The 20,849-nt window shown below is 42.6% G+C and overlaps 2 protein-coding genes across 9 annotated transcripts in view; one reads left to right on the top strand and one right to left on the bottom strand.

Annotated features, from left to right (window-relative positions):
* nlrc3 (NLR family, CARD domain containing 3) overlaps positions 1–8,680 on the top strand; it is a 24,130-nt gene extending 15,450 nt beyond the window's left edge. The window contains exons 8-19 of the mRNA XM_048233479.1: positions 63–146; positions 1,206–1,289; positions 1,680–1,763; positions 1,940–2,023; positions 2,572–2,655; positions 3,417–3,500; positions 3,920–4,003; positions 7,284–7,367; positions 7,515–7,598; positions 8,117–8,200; positions 8,370–8,453; positions 8,543–8,680. Of these exons, the coding sequence (XP_048089436.1) occupies positions 63–146; positions 1,206–1,289; positions 1,680–1,763; positions 1,940–2,023; positions 2,572–2,655; positions 3,417–3,500; positions 3,920–4,003; positions 7,284–7,367; positions 7,515–7,598; positions 8,117–8,200; positions 8,370–8,453; positions 8,543–8,633 (1,015 nt within the window). The 3' untranslated portion in view covers positions 8,634–8,680. The remainder of the gene's footprint in view (positions 1–62; positions 147–1,205; positions 1,290–1,679; positions 1,764–1,939; positions 2,024–2,571; positions 2,656–3,416; positions 3,501–3,919; positions 4,004–7,283; positions 7,368–7,514; positions 7,599–8,116; positions 8,201–8,369; positions 8,454–8,542) is intronic.
* A 212-nt stretch (positions 8,681–8,892) lies between these two features.
* cluap1 (clusterin associated protein 1) lies at positions 8,893–19,044 on the bottom strand. 8 transcript variants are annotated; one of them, XM_048234085.1, is made up of 13 exons: positions 18,956–19,044; positions 18,147–18,199; positions 17,793–17,904; positions 16,604–16,688; positions 16,253–16,432; positions 14,729–14,908; positions 14,321–14,454; positions 13,798–13,939; positions 13,465–13,537; positions 13,153–13,272; positions 10,291–10,343; positions 9,900–9,956; positions 8,893–9,515 (listed from the first exon to the last, which is right to left on the bottom strand). In XM_048234085.1, the coding sequence occupies exons 2-13, from the start codon at positions 18,166–18,168 to the stop codon at positions 9,312–9,314; spliced, it is 1,362 nt and encodes a 453-aa protein (XP_048090042.1). In that variant the 5' UTR covers positions 18,169–18,199; positions 18,956–19,044; the 3' UTR covers positions 8,893–9,311. The 8 variants fall into 8 exon arrangements, with proteins under 8 accessions (XP_048090042.1, XP_048090043.1, XP_048090044.1 ...); XM_048234086.1 differs by having other exon boundaries at positions 18,928–19,036; XM_048234087.1 differs by having other exon boundaries at positions 18,147–18,222; positions 18,956–19,032.
* Positions 19,045–20,849: the final 1,805 nt, after the last annotated feature.

Raw genomic sequence — 20,849 nt, 5'->3', positions numbered from 1 at the left:
TTGTGTGTGTGTGTGTGTGTGTGTGTGTGTGTGTGTGTGTGTGTGTGTGTGTGTGTGTGCAGTCTCCAGAATAACCACATTGAGGATGAAGGGGCACGCGCTCTGGCTGAGCTGCTGCAGACGAACCGCAAGCTCAGCTGCCTGAAGTGAGTCTGCAGCTCCAGCAAACTTCCTGTCTATCTGTCTGTCAGTCTCCAGCTGTCTGTGTCTTCCTGTCAACCTCCACCTCTGCGTCTCTGTCTGTCTGTCAACCTCCATCTCTGCGTCTCTGTCTGTCTGCCAACCTCCACCCCTCTCTCTCTCATACTCTGTCTGTCAAACTCCACCTGTCTGTCTGTATATTACCTCCACCACCCCCCTATCTCTTTCTTTCTGTCTGTCAATCTGTGCGTATCTCTCTCCATCTGTCTGTCTGTGAAGCTCTATCGCTGTCTTCTTTGTCTTTCAAGCTCCACCTGTCTCTTTCAACCTCCTCCAGTTTCTTTCTCTCTCTCTCTCTCTCTCTCTCTCTCTCTCTCTCTCTCTCTATCTCTATCTCTCTATCTATCTGTCAATCACCACCTGTCTGGCGGCCTCCCTGTTTCAGAGCACTTGTACAGGTCTGAAAAGTCTGCAGAAGTATGGAATTATGAATTGCTGTTATCCAGACCTGGACAATTATGGACATTTGGGTGAATGACAGACACTTTAATGCACAGCATTGCGTGTATAAAAAAGTTGACAATGCACCAAATCCCCTAAAGGTCTATATGGGAGAAGTGCAAGCACCCTGTTATCATCTCTAATAGTCCTCTATGTCTGAGTTACTAGCCCTTTCCTATTTACCCCATAAGTGTTCAATATACTGTACTCACCATTCCCCGACCTGCTAGCTTTTGTCATTCTACCTTTTGGTTTAGGTTTCGGTAACTGATTACCCCTGCATTAAGCATGGTATAGTCTTTTCTTTCTTTTGTTTGTTTGTTTGTTTGTTTGTTTGTTTGTCTTAAAGAACAACACTTTTGTCAACTGTGGTTGTTTATAAAAGTACTATGTTAATAAGTTGACATTTACATTGACATTGCTATTTTGTCAAGACACATCATTCTAGTATGTTCATGGCACTTTTCACAGAGGTGAATGTACTGTATGAATGGTGAATGCACTGTCTCCAATGCGTGTTGGATTAATGTAGAATGTATTGTGTGGTGCTGTTTTTGTTGCAGTCTTCAAAAGAATAACCTCAGTGCAGATGGAGTCAGACGAATCGCAGAATCTCTGAAGAAGAATCAGACTTTACAGGAACTTAAGTAAGCAGTATATGTGTGTGTGTGTGTGTGTGTGTGTGTGTGTGTGTGTGTGTGTGTGTGTGTGTGTCTGTGTGTGTGTGTGTGTGTGTGTCTGTGGTGTGTGTGTGTGTGTTGTGTGTGTGTGTGTGTGTGTGTGAATTCAACTAAGATAAATTCAGATAAAATCACATTACGGATTCACCTGCCTTTCTCAAAGAGCACCACTTCCCTTTTTCCTTGTTAATCAACTATAGAGTGATATTCTCTTGAAACCTTGAAAAGAAGTTTGGCCTTAGTGTTGCCATGAGACAGCAATCACACAGGAAATAAGTTGCATGTGTGTGTGTGTGTGTATGTGCGTGTGTGTGTGTGTGTGTGTGTGTGTGTGTGTGTGTGTGTTCTTATTAAAAGCATGTCTGGTAATCAGCTTGGGGATGTGGGTGCAGTGGCGTTGGCGCAGGCACTGACGGTCAATCACACACTGAGCTCTCTCAGGTGAGCACACACACACACACACACACGCATACACACACACACACACACACACACACACACACACACACACACACACACATTTCCCCCGTCTTTATATTAGTGTGTTTCTCTCTCTGTCTCATAAACTTATTCTTTCTCTATCATCTCTCTCTCTTTTTTTTCTTTCTGTCTTTCAGGCTTCAAAGTAGTTCAGTCAGTGATCGAGGTGTGGCTGCTCTCACCCAAGCACTCTGCTCCAACCATGGGCTCATCACCCTCATGTGAGTGTGTGTGTGTGTGTGTGTGTGTCTGTGTGTGTGTGTGTGTGTGTGTGTGTGTGTGTGTGTGTGTGTGTGTGTGTGTGTGTGTGTGTGTGTGTGTCCGTGTGTGTGTGTATGTGATAAAAAAGCAAATTAATTTGTATGTGAAAGATTAAGAATATACAGTATTGTCCTTTCTCTGTAGCCGTAGGCCATAAAGTTATTAGCCTACCTTCTTAAGTGTTTATGGTTCCTACCCATGGTCTAGCTGTCATTACAGAATAAACCAAGATCCTTCTTCATCAACTTTCTTCAAAGTTTTTGTCCACTCCACCATGCTATGTAACGTTAGCAAAATAAATAAACACTGAGTGAGACACATCTCAGGAGTCAGACAGGAATAGATGGATATAGAATTTAGCATTTAAGGTGCTAGTGCATTTCAGTTAACTTTTCATTTAAATGTGTGTGTGTGTGTGTGTGTGTGTGTGTGTGTGTGTGTGTGTGTGTGTGTGTGTGTGTGCGCGCATGTGTGTGTGTGTGTTTGTGTGTGTGTGTGCGTGTGCCAGTCTTCGTGAGAACTCAGTGGGTGTGGACGGAGCCAAAGCCATCGCCAAAGCTTTACAGAAGAACCACACTCTCCAGGAACTGGAGTATGTATAACACACTCTTGCTCGCCATAAATGTATGTGCAATATATGTGCATATGTATGTGCAATATATGTGTATGTGTATGTGCAATATATGTGTATGTGCATGTGCAATATATGTGTATCTATTGAACTAATTGCTGTGGAGCACGGCAAGTGGACAAGTGTACACACTCGCACTCTGACTCACTGATGATCAGAGGTTAATAGAGTAGAGGCTGGGCACACAGACTTGTATGACCCATAGGCTATATATACAGTTCTTATAGTATATACAGTCTATGATATATACATGTACCATATACTACATACAGTATCTATGGTATGAACCAGTTGGGACTTGGGAACCTGGCCTTCAAGTCCTTCAGACAGTCTGCAGAGCATTGTATCTCTTCTTCTTTATCAAATGGTTCTTGAAAATAATAGCCAGTTAGTATTTATGCCTTTTTATTATTTAATTATGTATATAATAATTGGGTAATTTACATAAAGTGTGTTCTCTGTTACTTCTTAAAAGCCAGACCTCTCCATCAACTCTGGTTTAATTGTTTTAATTTTTCAGTTTGTATGTAAGAGGTGTTTGTATGGATGTTTATGCTTTTTAGTTATGTATGGTATGTCTTTCTAACACATTTACCCCCACGCATGCAGATAATGCTTATGTACAGGAAGTCACTGCATACAGTGCCCTCCACATATTGGTAGCCCTGGTAAAGTTTTTCTCTCTCTTGTGTGTGTGTGTGTGTGTGTGTGTGTGTATTCAGTCTTACAGCCAATCTTCTTCATGATGATGGTGTGACAGCTATAGGTAAAGCTGTGAAGGTCAACAGAGCACTTACCTCCTTGCAGTAAGTAATGTATTGAATTACATTAAATGGATGCACACATGAACACACAAACTCACTAGTGTAGTTGGGTGTGTGTGCGTGTGTGTGTGTGTGTGTGTGTGTGTGTGTGTGTACTTACCTGGGTTGTGTCTGCGTTACTACACCCACAACTCATTCACACATGCACATATCCACACTCACACCCACAGAGTTAAACATAGCTCATGAGTAACTTGAGAGTATGCCTAACTCTCTCTCTCTCTCTTTCTCTGTCTCACACGTGTGTGTGTGTGTGTGTGTGTGTGTGCATGTGTGTGTGTGTGTGTGTGTGCGTGCATGTGTTTGTGTGTGTGTGCATGTGTGTGTGTGTGTGTGTGTGTGTGTGTGTGTGTGTGTGTGTGTGTGTGTGTGTGTGTGTGTGTGTGTGTGTGTGTGATCAGTTTACAGTGGAACTTCATGAAGGTGAACGCAGCCCAGGCGTTGGCTCAGTCTCTTCTCAGCAACACCCACCTACAGCTCCTGGAGTGAGTTACACACCTCACTAGCGAGCGAAGCGCTACTTCAGACTGCTCTGCTCTCACTCGCCTGTAGCTCCTTTCAGTTACAAGGCAACTTGGGTTAATAATGGATAATGGGTTTCGGAGCACATTGCTGCCGTTGTCATGTTGTATGTGATAGCTGCTAAAACGGTGAGCCCAGGCTGTACTAGTCATAAACAAGTCCCTATCACTTTGGATAAGCAAGGTACCAGCAGGGAGTTTTGTTCTGAGAGTTCTGGGGCCTCATTTAGAAAGCGTTCTTACGCACAGATTTGATCTTAAACGGTGCATACGCTCAAATCCATGCCAACGCTCAGATTTATAAAAAACGACTTTGACGTGGGAAAGTGCTTATCTCCACGTCAGGTTCAAACTTGACGTACGACCATTTCCTTGTGGTAATGCCGGGGTACTGCAAGTAATCTGAGGTCTAAGTGCGATGCATTTTCAAAATTTCAAGACCAACGATCTTATGTCTTTCTTAAAGATATATAAAGATGTTTTTGGATGCAGCTTAATGTTTCATGGTTTGGCATAAAACTGCTAATGAGAACTATAGCCCACTTAAGAAAATGAAAAAACATATAGCTTACTTGTTTCATAATATCTATTAAAAAAAACACCAAGACCTACGATAGAATGATTGAAACATTCTTACAGGTGATCTAGTATATTTAGTGTTCTCACCAATCTAATATTGACCATAAAATGTCCAATTGCCCTCGTTTAGGAGAGGGAAAGTACATTCGTGCCAGGGATGAGGTGGTAAAATAAGAGGTGGGTGAACTATGAATTCTGCAATCTTGGTGAGGTGGACTGTACGGAGCCCCTAAGGGGACATGAGCAAAAAAAATTCTAAAGTTTAGTTTCATGTGCTCACGTGAAACTTTCATGTAAAGCTTCACGTGAAACTTTCATGTGCGCATTACGAAAGTTTCATGTAAAGTTTTATGGGCATTATAATAAAACTTTCTCATGTGCTTACGTGAAACTTTCATGTGGCGACATTAAAGTTTCACGTATGCCATTACGAAAGTTTCACGGAGCACATGAAAGTTTCACGTGAGCACATGAAACTAAACTTCAGATTTTTTTTTGCTCATGTCCCCTTAGGGGCTCCGTAGGACTGCGCCATGTGGTATCGGATTTTTAAAAAAAGGCATTCGAACATGTTTGATAATGGTGGAGGTTATTGTGCAGTCATAGGCCTATTCTAGGGTGACCAGACGTCCTGAAAAATTCGGGACAGTCCCGAATCCTGCCCTAATTGTCCCGAAAATTAGAGCAAAGTCTAAAAAGCAGACTCTCGAGTACTTATTGTCTGATAGAACACACACACACACACACACACACACACTCACACACACACACACACACACACACAGCAACTATAGACCGTACAATAAGGTAGAGACAGCTGAGCAGTAGGCCTCGTAGGCCCTACTTACAGCAAGGCGCCCTATTTTTCATTCATTCATTCATTCTTTGTTGAAATGGAGACTCCACGTAGCTAAAAAGCCAAAACGTATCTGCAGGTACCGACAAGACTGGGTAGGGAAATACCCCTGGATTAGTGCAGTTTTACGCAATGAAAACAAAGCGTTTTGCAATGTATGTAGGAAGGAGTTTGGTATTTCACATGGGGGGAGTCAGATGTCATCATTATGGCTCGGAATTTTGAAGTTCATGTTAACTTCGTCCCAAATTTTACCCATTCTCATCTGGTCACCCTAGCCTATTCCCAGCTTTGTAACAGAAAGGTAATATTTGAATGTAAGCTATACAATGTAGGCTATAGGTATTTTATAATATATATAGCCTACACAACTAAGGGACGGAAGTTATCCTCTGAAAGCAGGGCATCTTCATATTTAGGGTTTGCGTCGAAGTTGCGTAAAGAGGTGCAGAGCGCGCACCTGTTTGCTTTTTTTGACTGGCAGTGCCCATCAGATGACAATACGTGAGTTGAATAATGTAGGCTAAAATATAAAGGTAGGCCTAAAGCAAACAATAAAGGACAATGTTTAAGCCATTGGACATTATTGAAAGAAAACGATAGCAAAGCTATGCAGAATTAATGAATAATGACCGGCGAACTAGGCTACTTTTTCAGCAAAAACATAGCCTATCCTAAAACAAATGTTAAGCCTACATGACATATCACGCTTATAATTAAGTCCTCTGTTTTGTAGGCTAAATCAGCATATTACCCTGGGTCAAATTGGAAACGTAGCCTACAGTAGCGTACTGTACCATAACGTGATTATGCTGTAGGCCTAGAGGTTTTTCCTTCATTCCTTTCAGAAATGATCTAAGATTAAATGAAGGATGGTTTCTACGCAACCCTTTTATAAACGAGGCCCTTGTTCTATTCTAAGAACTAGTTGCCTGGTTATTAAGGTGAACCTTTCTTTTTATGTGCAGCGCGGCCAGCACTAAGTGCATAAAATGGTCTTTCTTTTTTTTATTTTATTTTTTTAAGTATATCTTTTGGGCTTTTATGCCTTTAATGCAATAGGATAGTGAAGAGTGACAGGAAGTAAGTGGGAGAGAGTCTTGGGGTGGGATCCGGAAAGGACCACGGGGCGCGAATCGAACCCGGGTCGCCGGCATATGGTGCAGGTGCCCCAGCCAGTTGCGCCACGGCTGGGGCCATAAAATGGTCTTTCACGTGGCTGCTCCAGCCTTTCAGTTCATAATGTCTCTGTAATGTCCATGTTCAAGTCCATTATATCCAGAGCCGCTGGTGTGGAGAAAGATGCAGTCTTTACGCACGCTTACATGCACCATGTAAAGAAACTGACTTTATCTCTCTCACTTTCTCTTTCTCTCTCTGCCCATTGTGTGAAAGAGAGAGAACTAGGTGTCATTCTAAGCGTGTCTTTATGACTCTGTGTGTGTGTGTGTGTGAGAGAGAGAGAGAGAGAGAGAGAGAGAGAGAGAGTGTGAGTGTGTGTGTGTGTGTGTGTCAGTGTATTAGCCTACATCCCTGCTGAAAAGGAAAGATGAAAGCTTGGGCTAAATGAATCAAGGGGGCACAAAAGAAAAACAATAGCAGTCATCATTAGATTGTCATCCACGGCTAGACAAAATGTCCTCAGAAAAACAGGAGGGGTCAGAAGGGGACATTAATGGGAGCTTATTACTTACATACTGTATTGAATCCATATCTCTTGATGGATTTGTGAGTGCATGCACTTGTTTTAATATTTGAATATTGTTCTTGTGTGTGTGTGTGTGTGTGTGTGTGTGTGTGTGTGTGTAGTTTGCAGGAAAATGCACTTGGAGATGATGGTGTAATTTCTTTGGCCACCGCACTGAAGACAAACTCTTCACTATCTGTGCTATAGTAAGTGTGTGTGAGAGAGATAGAGAGAGAGAGATTATTATTATTGTTCATTAAAACATATATTTTATTATTTATGTTTCATACTTCAAGTTCATACTTTTTTTCTAAAATGTGTGTGTATGTGTGTGTGTGTGTGTGTACTGGTAGTCTCCAGGGTGTATCTATGGGAAAAGCAGGTGCTGTGGCATTGGCCGAAGCTCTCATGATCAACCAGACCCTACACACTCTCGAGTAAGTCTGTTTGGACACACACCAACTGAAAACACAAACCTCCATATGGCCTACCCTCCCAAACTCCCCCTAATACTCATTTTAAGATACTAGGTGAAAATGGTTCCTGGTAAATTAGGGAGTTCAGAACGCCATTGATGCCTATTACTGTTTGGATAGTAAATGCCTTTTTATTTCCAATAATTCTTGTCAAAATATATTATTATGTACAATTCCAGTGGGGAGAACAGGGACATTCTTTTTTGCCATGTTTTATTCAAGATTATTCCCAGTGTTTTACAACTTAACTGTATCCCTTAATTAAGACATACATTTCAAAAAATAAATAAGAATTGTGGGTAATACCATGACAACAGAACATAATGTATTGTGTGTGTGAAGCCTGGGATGTTCACTGACTTGAATATTAAGAGCTCAAATGTTGACCACCACACATCCTCACCTTGTAAGTGTTGAAACGAATGACATAATGAATGACCAGTTAGGCTGACCGGATTCATGTTATTTCATTATTTTAGTCTCCGTGGCAACTCCATCGGAATGGTCGGTGCGAAAGCCTTGTCCAGCGCTTTGAAGACCAACAGAGGCCTCAGGCGGCTGAAGTGAGTGACGTTCCCTTGAGCTTGACTGTTTCTGCTAGATTATTATGGGCTGGAAAGCTTCTATCTCAGCCTGAAATGGCCTCTGTAAAACCCATGAATAAATTCCTCTCACCATGTCTTGTGTATGTGCTTATGTCACTGTTAACATTGTGTGTGTGTGTGTGTGCAGTCTGCAGGAAAATGCACTTGGAATGGATGGAGCCATTTTCATTGCCACAGCACTAAAGGGAAACCACCAGCTGACTTACATAAAGTAAGTGTGTGTTTATATGTGTGTGTTGTTGTCCATTGTTCATAGCATTCATAAGTAGAGATTCAAAAGAGTGTGTTTGTTTCCTCCAGTTTGCAGGGGAACGGCATCGGGGAGTCAGGGGCCAAGGTCGTCTCGGAACACATCAGAGCAGAGGCTCCAGAGTGTGTGGTTGACATCTAATGAGTGTGTGTGTGTGTACCAAGAAATCTCTGTGTACAGGGTTTTTTTTTTTTTACAATATAACACTTTATATTTTCATACTGAATATTTTTTTATTTTAATTTATTTTTTAATATTGTAAATTAACTTGTGGAAGTATGGACTTGTTTTTACTTTTCTATCTAAAAAAAAAATACACTTTTCCATCAACTACATTTCCATGACTGGTGTGTGTGTACTGTATGTGTGGCTGCACAAAAACACAGCTATGGACTATAAGTAACATTAGAAACATATTACTTCTTTATTGACATGACATACAACACACACGTGAGGTGACAGATGGTGGGGTCAGTGAGCACTTTTGAGACTAGGAGTGGACGGAGTGAATGAGTGTGTGTTAAGAATAAGACATTGGTCTCTCTTTAGCCAAGAACAAGCGTGAATTTGTGAGTGAATGGATGTATATGGAATCACTGCTGATGCACCCTTAGTGTGTTTGTGTGTGTGTGTGTGTGTGTGTGTGTGTGTGTGTGTGTGTGTGTGTGTGTGTGTGCTGAAAGTCATTCTTATTAGAGAAAGGACTCAAGATGAAGCATGCTAGTTATATAATGTGTGTATAAATGATATGTAGCTGTTCTCCTGTTCTCCCGTTGGGCGGGAGTTGAGTGCTAAAAGTCATTGTCGTGCACTTGAGTGCTAAAAGTCATTGTCGCTCTCCTCCTGTATGGGAGGCCTCATGCCTCCCCTGGTGGGCCTTTTGTGCTCTAAGCCCACATCTACGTCGAGATCCGCCGCCTCATACTCGTCACCTTCCTCATCCTCCTCTTCGTCGTCGTCATCGTCTTCATCGTCATCCTCGTCGTCGTCGTCATCATCCACATCGATCTCGCTGTCCTCCGACTGCAGCCAAATAGAAAAAAACATGACTGATTTGTATTTGCATCAGTAAGAAGGAAGAAGGAAGCCCTGCATGTTTAAACATCAAACAAGAACATTACGACGAGCTGCGTGTCTCTTTTGACATTTTTAACTGTAGACACAAACGGGAAATCTTTACCTAACACACACACAGACACACACACACACAGGATACGTACTGAACCTCATACAAAAATATGGCTATTGTAACACACGTACAGACTTGTGCTAACTAATGGAAATAATGTGGAGATGTCACACACTGGTTCTATTGTACACCTATCACACACACACACACACACAGAATCTATCGCGCACACACACACACACAGAATCTATCGCACACACACACACACACACACACACCTTCCCTTTCCTCCTCCTCTGACGCTGAGGCGGAGTGATAGAATCCTTTCCACTGGGCTTTTGAGAGGGAGCACAAGTGATGGAGGGCACAGAGTAAGATGGAGTGAGTCAGAGAGAGATGATGATATAGAGGTGGGCACAGCAGGGTATGTACATGTGGGCTCATGGAAGTGATGGAACACTGAATGTGAGAGACAGAAGGGACTGGACAGAGTATGTGTGGATGTGTAAAAGAAGGGGGGCGTCCTTGTTAATCTCAAACTGAATCTAAGGTAATCTACTGAATAAATTGTAAAAAGAAATGTGTGTGTCAATTAATGACAGAATTAGCTGGTGAGGTTGTGTGTGTGTGTTTGTGTGTGTGTGTGTGTGTGTGTGTGTGTGGACTCACTTCCTCATTCTCCCCTCCCTGCATGGTCCCAATGACACGAGTAACGGCTCTTGCTGCGGAAGGCAAAGCAGTTAAGACATCAGTGACCATTGTGTGTGCGCGTGCGCGCGCACACACACACACACACACACACACACACACACTAATACTGTAGAAATCAACCCAAATGCCTTAGACTGAGAATACGGTTTGTCTACCAGCCTAATTTTCACGAAACCCAGTGAAAAAGTTTGCCTATGAAAGAACCAATCACATTTTGGAGGAGACTAGACTCACTGGAAGGATCCACAAATGTAATTTCCGATCACTTGTGTTGCACTATTGACCCAGTCAATGTGTTCCTAGAGAGTTTCAAAACCAACCCAGATACTTGAAATGAAAATGAAGCTGACTTTAGCGTAATTCTCTACAAAATGTTGACTTTAAAACCTTTTTTTTTTTTTTTTTGCTTGTCCCCAAGTGACCATTAGCTCAATGTGGTTTTCTGTGCCACTGGAAATACCTTAGGAATGCACCTGTTTGTTTAGGGACTATTATGGCATCAAGCCTCAGTGGAGATATCTGATCTGTGCCCTTCTACTGGTGATACATGATGGTATATGGCATCAGCAATTACATGTTTATGACAGTTATGGGAGTCTTATGTGAGGGATAATGGACGACACAGCGTTGGGGTATCAGAAAAATAACGCACGTTTGAGGTGATGATGTGTCCACAACGTGACGTGAATTGCCCGTTACACCTCGAAGTGCATTCTTTTTCTGATACCCAAACACCGTGGATATCTGAAAAATAATGTACGTCCTACAGAGTACATCACAATAGGAAATTTAACCAGGCAGTGGTATAATACATATGACAGCACAGACAGGATCTAAAGGGTGTGTGATGTACACACATTTGTGTGTGTGTGTGTGTGTGTGTGTGTGTGTGTGTGTGTGTGTTCTTGATAATTCCAACACCCATTGCACAAATAAGTAGACACAAGCCTAGAGGGGATTCTAACCACCCCCCGCCACCACATCATTTGTGTGTGTGTGTGTGTGTTGTTGCTGTTTTCCTGCTGGACTTTTTTTTTTAACACAACCCCCCGGGGCGCTTTAGTCTCTCACACTCCTAAGTGCTTTTGCTGAGTGCTCACAATCAGCTCTGAGACCTGCCGCCAGCAAGTGTCCACTCCAGGCCCACTAGTCTCTTCACAATACGCCAACTGGGTCAAGTGCCCTCGCTTACCCCACAGGGAGCACCATGACCTCTCCCACCATCTTACCTCCCTGATACAGGGGCTACTTAAAAGAGAGAGGGGACCAGCCTGTACTATGTTTAGACGGTCTGTGTGGTTCTATTCGATTTTGGCAAAAATTGGGGGCCAAGCATCAAAGCTGTGAAGGCACCTCTTGTGTTTCTTTCTTTTATTATTATTATCCATCATCTTTCTCAGGATTTCTACAGTAGCCTATAGAACCATCTGGTAAAAATGTGGGTAATTTGGCACACTGCACTTCAAGCGCTCTAGCACCACCAAAGGGTCAAAGCTAGACATGCGTACATACACACATAACTTTTGACCCTATGCCTAATTTTTAAAATTGCAATTTTATGTTCTCCAACATCTGCACGGGTGAACAGACCAAGCTTCATCAAGCCATTTACATGGAATTTACATATTTGAAAGCGTTCCCCCATCTTAGCCAATTGAAATCTGTGGTGAAGCCACCAAACAGGAAGTGACCTTACATCTCAGCCAATCTTTGTTGCTTGACATGAAACATACTGAGACCTTATAGCCATATGCTTGACGTAATAATATTGAGTTGCCATGGTAACTCCGTCCTGCTGAGCTCTGTGCACCCTCATTGCTGCTTGAAGTTATATTTTTTGTGATTTCTTTTCATTTTCATAAGAAACATCCAGGTTACCAGCAACTGTCTGACATGGACGGTATAATGTTTAGAACAATTAGGATATATTATACTAATAGATATTTTGCCTTTGAAATACTGATGTACAGAACATATACACTGCACTGCAAGTAGATCTGGATAAAATACATGTTAGTGTTTTTGAGTAAATGCAAATTACACTTCCTATAGATAAACTGTACCGTCTCCCTCTATCATTAAAGGCCACCGTTGCATCATTTTTTCATGTCATGAATTAACAACAAAGGGGTTTTTAAAAGATGTCCTTTTAGAGGCAGCTCTACCTGTCATCTGTCCCTCTGGGGAGTTTGAGCTCTGAGGACGGCCTCAGAGTGAGAGAAGTCCATTTAAAAGGTCCACTGCTACTTTGGCCTGAACTCAACTCGGAGGTTGTTCTGTCCACCTGACCTTTAGCGCCGAGCGAGACATGCAGGCTACCGACACCAACCATGCCGACGGACATCGTCATGGTCATCGTCAGCGGCCAGGAGCAGGGCCAAATGCTCACACACACGGTCAGGCGTGGTTAGATTGCGAGCAGAGAGAGGAAACAAAAAATCCTGTTGCCTGAAATAAGAAACAACGGCCTGTTGGGCGCACTGATGTTTGTGGAGACGTGTTGCCCTGGAGATGTACCTCGCCCGGCGCCTGTTCTCCACAGGCAAGGGGAGAAAAACTGACAGGGCGGAGAGTGGCACAGGAAACTGTGAATGTCACTGGAAATGTCAATGTATCCCCATGTCTAGTGGCAGTTCCCATTCCTCTGTTAAGGTGTCCCCATGTTCACATATGGTTCTCCTATCTCCATGGCTAATGTGACTATCTGCTTCTGCCAATTCTTCAGTATACGAGCGTTGTGATTTGTCTGTGTGAGTGTGTAGTGTTTGTAGTGTGTGTGTGTGTGTGTGTGTGTGTGTGTGTGTGTGTGTGTGTGCTTACCTGCTAGGGGAGCTTGTTGTTGTCGTAAGAGCTGAGGTTTGGGTGGTTTGTGCTCATCTGTTTCACTGTCTGAGCCTTCATCATCTGGGATTTCCATGTCAGACTCCTCTTCACGGCCTGCTGCACACACACACACACACACACACACAAATCACATAACAATTACTCACACATTATAGCATCTATATTTCATGTGAAGAACAGAAAATGGGCAACAGTCTGAGTGTGTGTATGTATGTGTGTGTGTGTGTGTGTGTGTGTGTGTGTGTGTGTGTGTGTGTGTGTGTGTATATATGTGTGTGTGTGTCATACCTCCACTCCTCATTAGTCTCCTCTCCTCCTCTCGTAGTTTTGTCTGCATCATGCGGATGGCATTTTCCGTTTCCTAAACAACCAAAACCAACAGCGTACATTAAATTCCAACAACCTTTTATTGCGCATTACCAACATGGATGTACCGGTAACCATGGAGTTGTACCGGTACTTGTATACCTAAAACAACACTAAAGTGGTCATATCTATGGGGACAATCATGGCCCTTGATTAGTATATCCAGTGAGGTTGTATATCTGTGGTACCTCAGGGTGACGGTCATAGTCCTTGATGACTATATCCAGTGAATGAGTTTTGTTATATCTATGGTACCTCAAAGCGCTCCTGCTCCAGCCGGTGGTAGTCCTCCAGTTGCTGCTCCAGGAAGCTGAGGTTGCGGAATTTCTCCACGTACGTCTCGTACTGCTTCTGCAGCTCCTCCTCAATCTTCTCGTACTCGTCCATGAAGGCAGGTCTGTAGAGCGAGCAGGACCAACCAAACCGCTTATTTGAATGGGATTCTGTTCCATTTCACATGTACAGTTACTGAATGAGAGATAGTGAGTGAGTGAGTGAGTGAGTGAGTGAGGGAGTGAGTGAGGGAGTGAGTGAGGGAGTGAGTGAGGGAGTGAGAGAGTGAGAGAGTGAGAGAGTGAGTGAGAGAGAGTGAGAGATAGATAGACGAGAGCAAGAGAGAGAAAGAGAGAGAGAGATAGAAAGAGACAAAGAGAGAGAGAGACAGAGAGAGAAAGAGACAGAGAGATAGAGAGAGAGAGACAAAGATAGAGCAATAGAAAGAGACAAAGAGAGAGAGAGAGACAGAGAGATAGAGAGAGAGCGAGAGAGAGACACTCACCGTACACTCTGAAGTGTTTGAAGGCGTTTCTGGTTCCTCTCCAGCTCCTGCTTCTTCTTCTCTATCTTGGCATCCAGACTTTGCTCGTCCGACGCCACGTTATTCAACATCTCCTTTGTCTGACTAACATTCACCTGCAGAGCAAAAAAAAGCCAAATCAGGAAAAATATATTGTTGCCTATATTGCTATTTTCCTTTACAGTATGTATTAGTCAGTGTGCATGATGGGGACACTGGTGGAAATTATGTTTGTTTATCAGTACGTTTTATTGTGGGTTAGTTTGTTTAGAATTTGGAGCATGTGTGTGTGTTTGTCTGTATTTATGTGTCTGGATACAATCATAACTGAGTGAGTATCCTAACTACCAACTGTGTGTGTGTCTGTGAGTGTGTGTGTGTGTTTCTTACCAAAACATCTTTTACTGCCGCCCTGAGTGCTTTCTCTGTGTCGTTAATCTCCAGTGGCCGGGCGATTGCCAGCATCCTGTTCTCTCTCAGGTCCTCCTCTCTCCCCAACAGGTCGTACAGACTTGCACCTTTGGCAGTGATCTCTGAGCCAAGCTGCCGTGCAGCCTTCAAGTCTGCAATCTAAACACACACACACACACACACACACACACACACACACACACACACACACACACACACACACACACACCACCAACAACAACAACAACAAATTGACAGTTATATTGCGCAAATATTGGAGCTCATCAAAAAAAATCACTTACTTTGGATCTACAAGGGCAAGGCTAGCATTTGCTATTTTCACTGATTACATACTGAGTGTGTTTGTGTCTGAGTGTCTATTTGTGTGTGTTTGTGTGTGTGTGTGTGTGTGTGTGTGTGTGTCTGGAGGCGGTTGCTCACACACATGGAGTGCTCTGACAGGGCTTATTTGTTGAATTGATTAGATTATAAATGAGCTACACCCACCCAATTTCTTACACAAACAGCATTAGGAGATGACACACACACACACAATTTTATCAGCAGGAGTTTACTGCCAGTCAAAGTTAAGCACCCCAAGGCAAAGCTCAACCTTTCAGCCTTTCAGCAGGAGAGCAAAGACACACACACACACAAACACACGCACACAACTTTTCCCAGATATTCTTTCCTTCTCTGGAACTCAGCATGGCTCCTATCAGTTGGTGTCATGGAGACCTGTTACCACGACAACCCAAGCTGAGAAAATCATAAGATTGAATCGGGAGGGTTGAATCAGGAGGGATAGACTCCAGCGATGACTCTTTCATACCCCCCACACACACACACACATTAATCCATCATATCCTTCTATCACTTCATCTTTCAAACCCAACGGCCAATCACAGTCACTTGTCCAGCAAGAACAGCCAGCTCATTCTCTGAGCAATTGCATTCGTTTAAAGAATCTCATTCATCTCAACAAGAGCTACTCAAGAAGGTGTGAGAGAGTCCTCAACAGCTGTCACCAGCGATTGAAATTGACACCAGTCACCAACCAAGTGCTGGTAAATTATGAAAGTGGGTGGTAGACTTGATTTACTATGGCTGCTGAATCTGACCATTTATCTGTCAGTGTCAAGTAGATATTTGGCTGTCACTATAAGTGACAGATCAATGGGAGTTGCTCAATATGTAAATGAGTGTGATGTGTATTTATACATACTGTACGTATAGACGGACAAAAAGCAAATGCTTTCTGTTTTTTCAAAGCCATAAAAGCATCCCATCCTATTAAAGTAAATGCTATGCTGACACCCATATAGCTACAGCGACGAATTGAATGAAATTCTCTTCAAAGAGAAAATAGGCTATGCGGGACTAGATCCATCCCACCGCAGGAACAGTGCCAAATCCATGCCGAGAGTTCAATCTTTTGATCCTAAATCTCTGGCCAACTCCCTGTTGAGTGTGTGCTTTGCGTGACGCTGCGTGCCCTCTCACCTTTGACCCAAGGTCAAACTTAAACTTGGCACTGTCGTCATGCTGCTGATCCCCTGTAGCATTCTGATTGGTCTTCATGGCACCGTAGAGCAGTGACGTCATCTTGAGGAGTTCACGAACCGCATAGCCATCAGCCTGGTACAGCCTCTTGGTGTTCACCTTAATGTGGGCCTGTGTGGCCTACACAGAATGACACACACACACACACACACACACACACACACACACACACACACAAATCTCGTGACATTTAATTCACTTAACTCTACTATTCATAGTCAACTATACACGTTCAGTTAAATGTAGTGCATGCACTAATTTTGGCATATATGCATCCGTCTATAAAATTACCATAAATTGGGCCACTGCCTTGATGAAGAATACACGGTCTGACTCTGTATCTATGTCACTTGGAATGTCCATTTGAGGCTCATACCTAAAATGCACACACACGCACACACACGCACGCACACACACGCACACACACACACACGCACACACACGCACACACACACGCACACACACACACACACACACACACACACACACACACACACACACACACACACGAGCATTGAATATTCCCCTTCCATTGCTTGTCAGAATTAAACTGTCAAATGTTTGTTAGACATTGTCACTTGCAGACCCTTTTACAAAGTCAGAATTTTCAGATGAAAAATATTTGCACAAATTCACACAGATAAATTAATACATTCTCTTCTTAGTTTTTACACCATGACAGAGTATTAGGGCCACACATGAAGAAAAAATATATATTTTTGCAATATTTTTGGCAAGAATAAAAACTCTTTTTGACATTCAAAACTAGTTAGTATAGTTGTTGCTAAAGCCGATTCGAGTCGTCAGCCAACTGATTGAGTCTGAGACTGACTGTCCAGATTCAGTGGCAGCTGAATTACTCTATCACTCTTCACCTATGAATGCACACCTGTACATGACTAACATGTCTCTTCTTCCTGAGGAGACTAAAGAAGGTCCACCTGTCCCCTCAGATCCTGGTGAACTTCTACCGCTGCACCACTGAGGACATCCTCACCAACTGTGCCACAGTATAGTATGGCAAATGCTCTGCCTCTGACCGTAAAGCACTTCAGAGGGTGGTGAAAACTGCCCAACGCATCACTGGTTCCTCACTCCCCTCCATCGAGGCCATCCATATGTCAACTTTATTCTCGATTTTGAGTTTATGTCGAAACGTTGCGATTAAAGTCGGCATGTCGAGTTCAATCTAGTCATGGCAAAATGTTTTTTTTTTTCCTTCATGTGTGGCCCTAATACTCCGTCGTATTACACACTGGGGACGAAATTCTTTGGGATGAAAAATAAATTCGTCCTCGGTATGTAGTGAAGTATCAGTGAAGACTTTTTAATTTTTAATTACCTTCATGATTTTGTGTGAATATTTCGTCTAAAAATTCAGACTTGGTATGAAAGGGCCTTAAGGCTGCAGCCTTGTCATACTGATGTATCTGTTTCAGTTCAAACACAACACACAGTTGTGAATCTCTCTCGCACACACCTCTTCACCAGCCATATAAGGATCTCTGCCACAAGGGGGAAGTTGGGAGTGCGAAAATTCTCCATAGAGATCAGCCTTGGGTACCCAAGTGCACGCGTCATCTCAGTGAAGTCTGCACACACAATCACACAGACCAGAACCTTTCTTTTACTGTCTATGAGCAGAACAGACTGTCAAGAGCAATGTGCCAAATATGATCTTATTAGCAGAACAAAGATGAAAAGAGATTAAACTAACAGGGTAAACATTATTTCAGGTTCTTTAAAACACGTGACAAATGTATCTTTCATGCATGCAATGTATCTTTATGCAAACTTAAGGAGTCAAGTTCTCACAATGTATGACATTACTCACTTCTTAAATCCCTGTACGACATGGTGTGGTGACAGGTCAAAGGGATATGCCGTCTGAAAAGTGGATGAGAGGGAAGCTTCATCCACCCATAATCAAAATATAGTCATACTGTTACATGAACGTTTACGTTAACGTTTAGTAGTTGATTTGAAACTGTTAAGCAAGCAATCCAGATTTGTGTTGAATAATACCTGGTAACACCATATAGTGACTAGAGACACTTTTTAGCATAATTTAACGACGATTAATATTACTATGAGAAATAAGTTGATGTCGATAACAAGGGCAGAATTCTGCTGGCTATGATAACAAAAAATAGTAGAAGCTAGTCGTACGTTAGATGCTACTAGGTTTGTTTACTTTCGCCACCTAACGTTATGCTAAGTTGCACACAAGTGTCCTGACTGCAATTTGATAACGTTAATATACTGCTTGATTGAAATGTTTTTGTCATGAAATAACTTAGTAAGCAACGTTAGACTAGTATTAGCTTAGTTACTTGGCCGGTAACATCAGAACTCACTAACTTGGTTATCCTTGGTTATCCATAAGTTAACATTAACGTATATCTATCTATCTAGCTGCTATGCTTGCTTGATGGCGATAAGTTAACTTTAACGTTAACGTTAGCTATTCGGCTGAGATAACGTCAGCTAGCTGCTATGCTAGTTAACACAAGACTAAATATGCACGGTTAAAAACAAATTGTATAACATCAACGTCTCACTAGAGACGCCGAGCGAAAACTACTTCAGCAGTAATATGTCTAACATCTACTTACAAACGTGGATAAAACGACTACAGCTTACGTTAGGTGACCTGGCAATCTTCTTGCCAGCTGGACATTTAGGTTCACTGGCCTAGCGTTGACTGTAGTTGCTCGTCTCTATGGCAGCCAAATTCTAACGGATACTGCACTAAGACAAACTTTGTGACATAGTAGGTAAAACGCTTTTCTCGCTCCGTTTAGTTCTTGCTGCAAAGCTCTGCAGAGTTAGCCTAGAAATCTAGACGCGCCCCTAGCGGCAGCAAATTACATTTACTGCCAGGGCTACTGCAGAGATGGCCCGCCAGGCTAACTGCAGAGTATGACATTTCAGATTTTTTGTAGGCCTACCTATTGACAGTATTACATTTTGTTAAGGACTGCATTTCAACTCAATTTAAGTGATTTATGCAATTAAAAAAAATATTGAAAAGGTATTTTAAAAAAAGAATAATTTTGAAATAGAGTTTTGATTTGTTTGGGTCTTAGGCTAATTGTCCTAGCCTAAATATGAATCACAGACCAGGCCCAGATGTAGAATATGAGTCTGGGCCAGATCCGCACCAATTGCCATGGCAATAATAACTGTTCTGGGCCAGTTCTGGCCCAGATCTGTATCTGATCTGTAATTCCAACCTGTTCCGGTATTGGCCCGTTGGAAGAAATGACCCCGGGGCAGGTCCATTTAGTGGATCTGCGCCAAATGCTAATGGACCAGATCTGGCCCAAATATATTTTGCTGGAGATTTGGCCTATGTACGCTATAGCCTATGCTGCTGACATAGCCTAATAAAAAAGGTTTCAATGACAAACAGAGATTGGCTATCATAACACAGGTCAATGAAAAAATAAAGAATTCGAATTTGTCTGAGGAATCACACACACACACAGACACACACACACACACGCGCAGACACACCTCCTCTTTCAGTGCAATCTCATCCTCCCAGAGCAGTATCTTGGTTTACCACAACTGCTGAACCACTGTAGACTACACACACAAATCAGACAACCCATGTGGAGAGCCCAGATTTTTAGCATTTTGAAAACATAGCTTTGCATTAGGCAATTTGAACTTCTGACTACATCCTTGCAGATCAAGTCTGACCTGAGCTGTGAAAGCGTGGTTAAACTATGTGGGCGTGGCCAGGCTAGAGCTGTGCCTGTTACTGTACAAATTCACTGCTCCTCTGTTCCATGGAAACTGACATATTGTGGAAGTGAAGCAAATAATAATATATCGTTGAAAGTGATTCAATTATGGTGGTGGGATCAATGATTTCCGTATAGGACAAAATACAAGATGTGACATATTATTATGACCTCCGCACAGCTTGCCCAGTTTCGTGGAATTCCGTTCATGGGGGGCCATACAATACTGTATGTGTAAATTTAGTGACTGTACACCAACTGGTCTGTAGATGGCCGGACACAGTTGTCTGTGAATATCTCGAGAACCGTAGGGCCTAGGATGACCAATTTTACATGCATAAAAACACATACATGCAGGCAAGCAGGCACACGCACACACACACATAAACACACACACACACACACACACACACACACACACACACACACACACACATATACCCCATTACCCCTACACACCCACTCACAAGTGAACACACACACATAAACACACACACAGAGACACATACACTGTAAAACACACACACACACACACACATGCAGGCAAGCAGACACACACACACACACATTTGATTTCTTTATTTGAATCCGCCAATCACATTTCTTACAGAAAGGATTCAAATACTCTCAGAGATGACACAGCTTTGACATTCAAGAGTACATAAAGCATTGCTTACACCACACAGCAAGGCTGCCTATCACAGCTGATATGGAGCAGAATTTTGCCAGCTGTTTAGATCTTAGTGCTGCAACTAGGCACATGTTCAGTACCAGAGGTGGGACCA

The sequence above is a fragment of the Alosa alosa genome, chromosome 22, assembly GCF_017589495.1.
Source record: "Alosa alosa isolate M-15738 ecotype Scorff River chromosome 22, AALO_Geno_1.1, whole genome shotgun sequence".
In the NCBI taxonomy this organism is placed as follows: domain Eukaryota; kingdom Metazoa; phylum Chordata; class Actinopteri; order Clupeiformes; family Clupeidae; genus Alosa; species Alosa alosa.
Note: the sequence above shows the minus strand (reverse complement) of the source record. Positions and strands in the feature narration are given on the sequence as shown.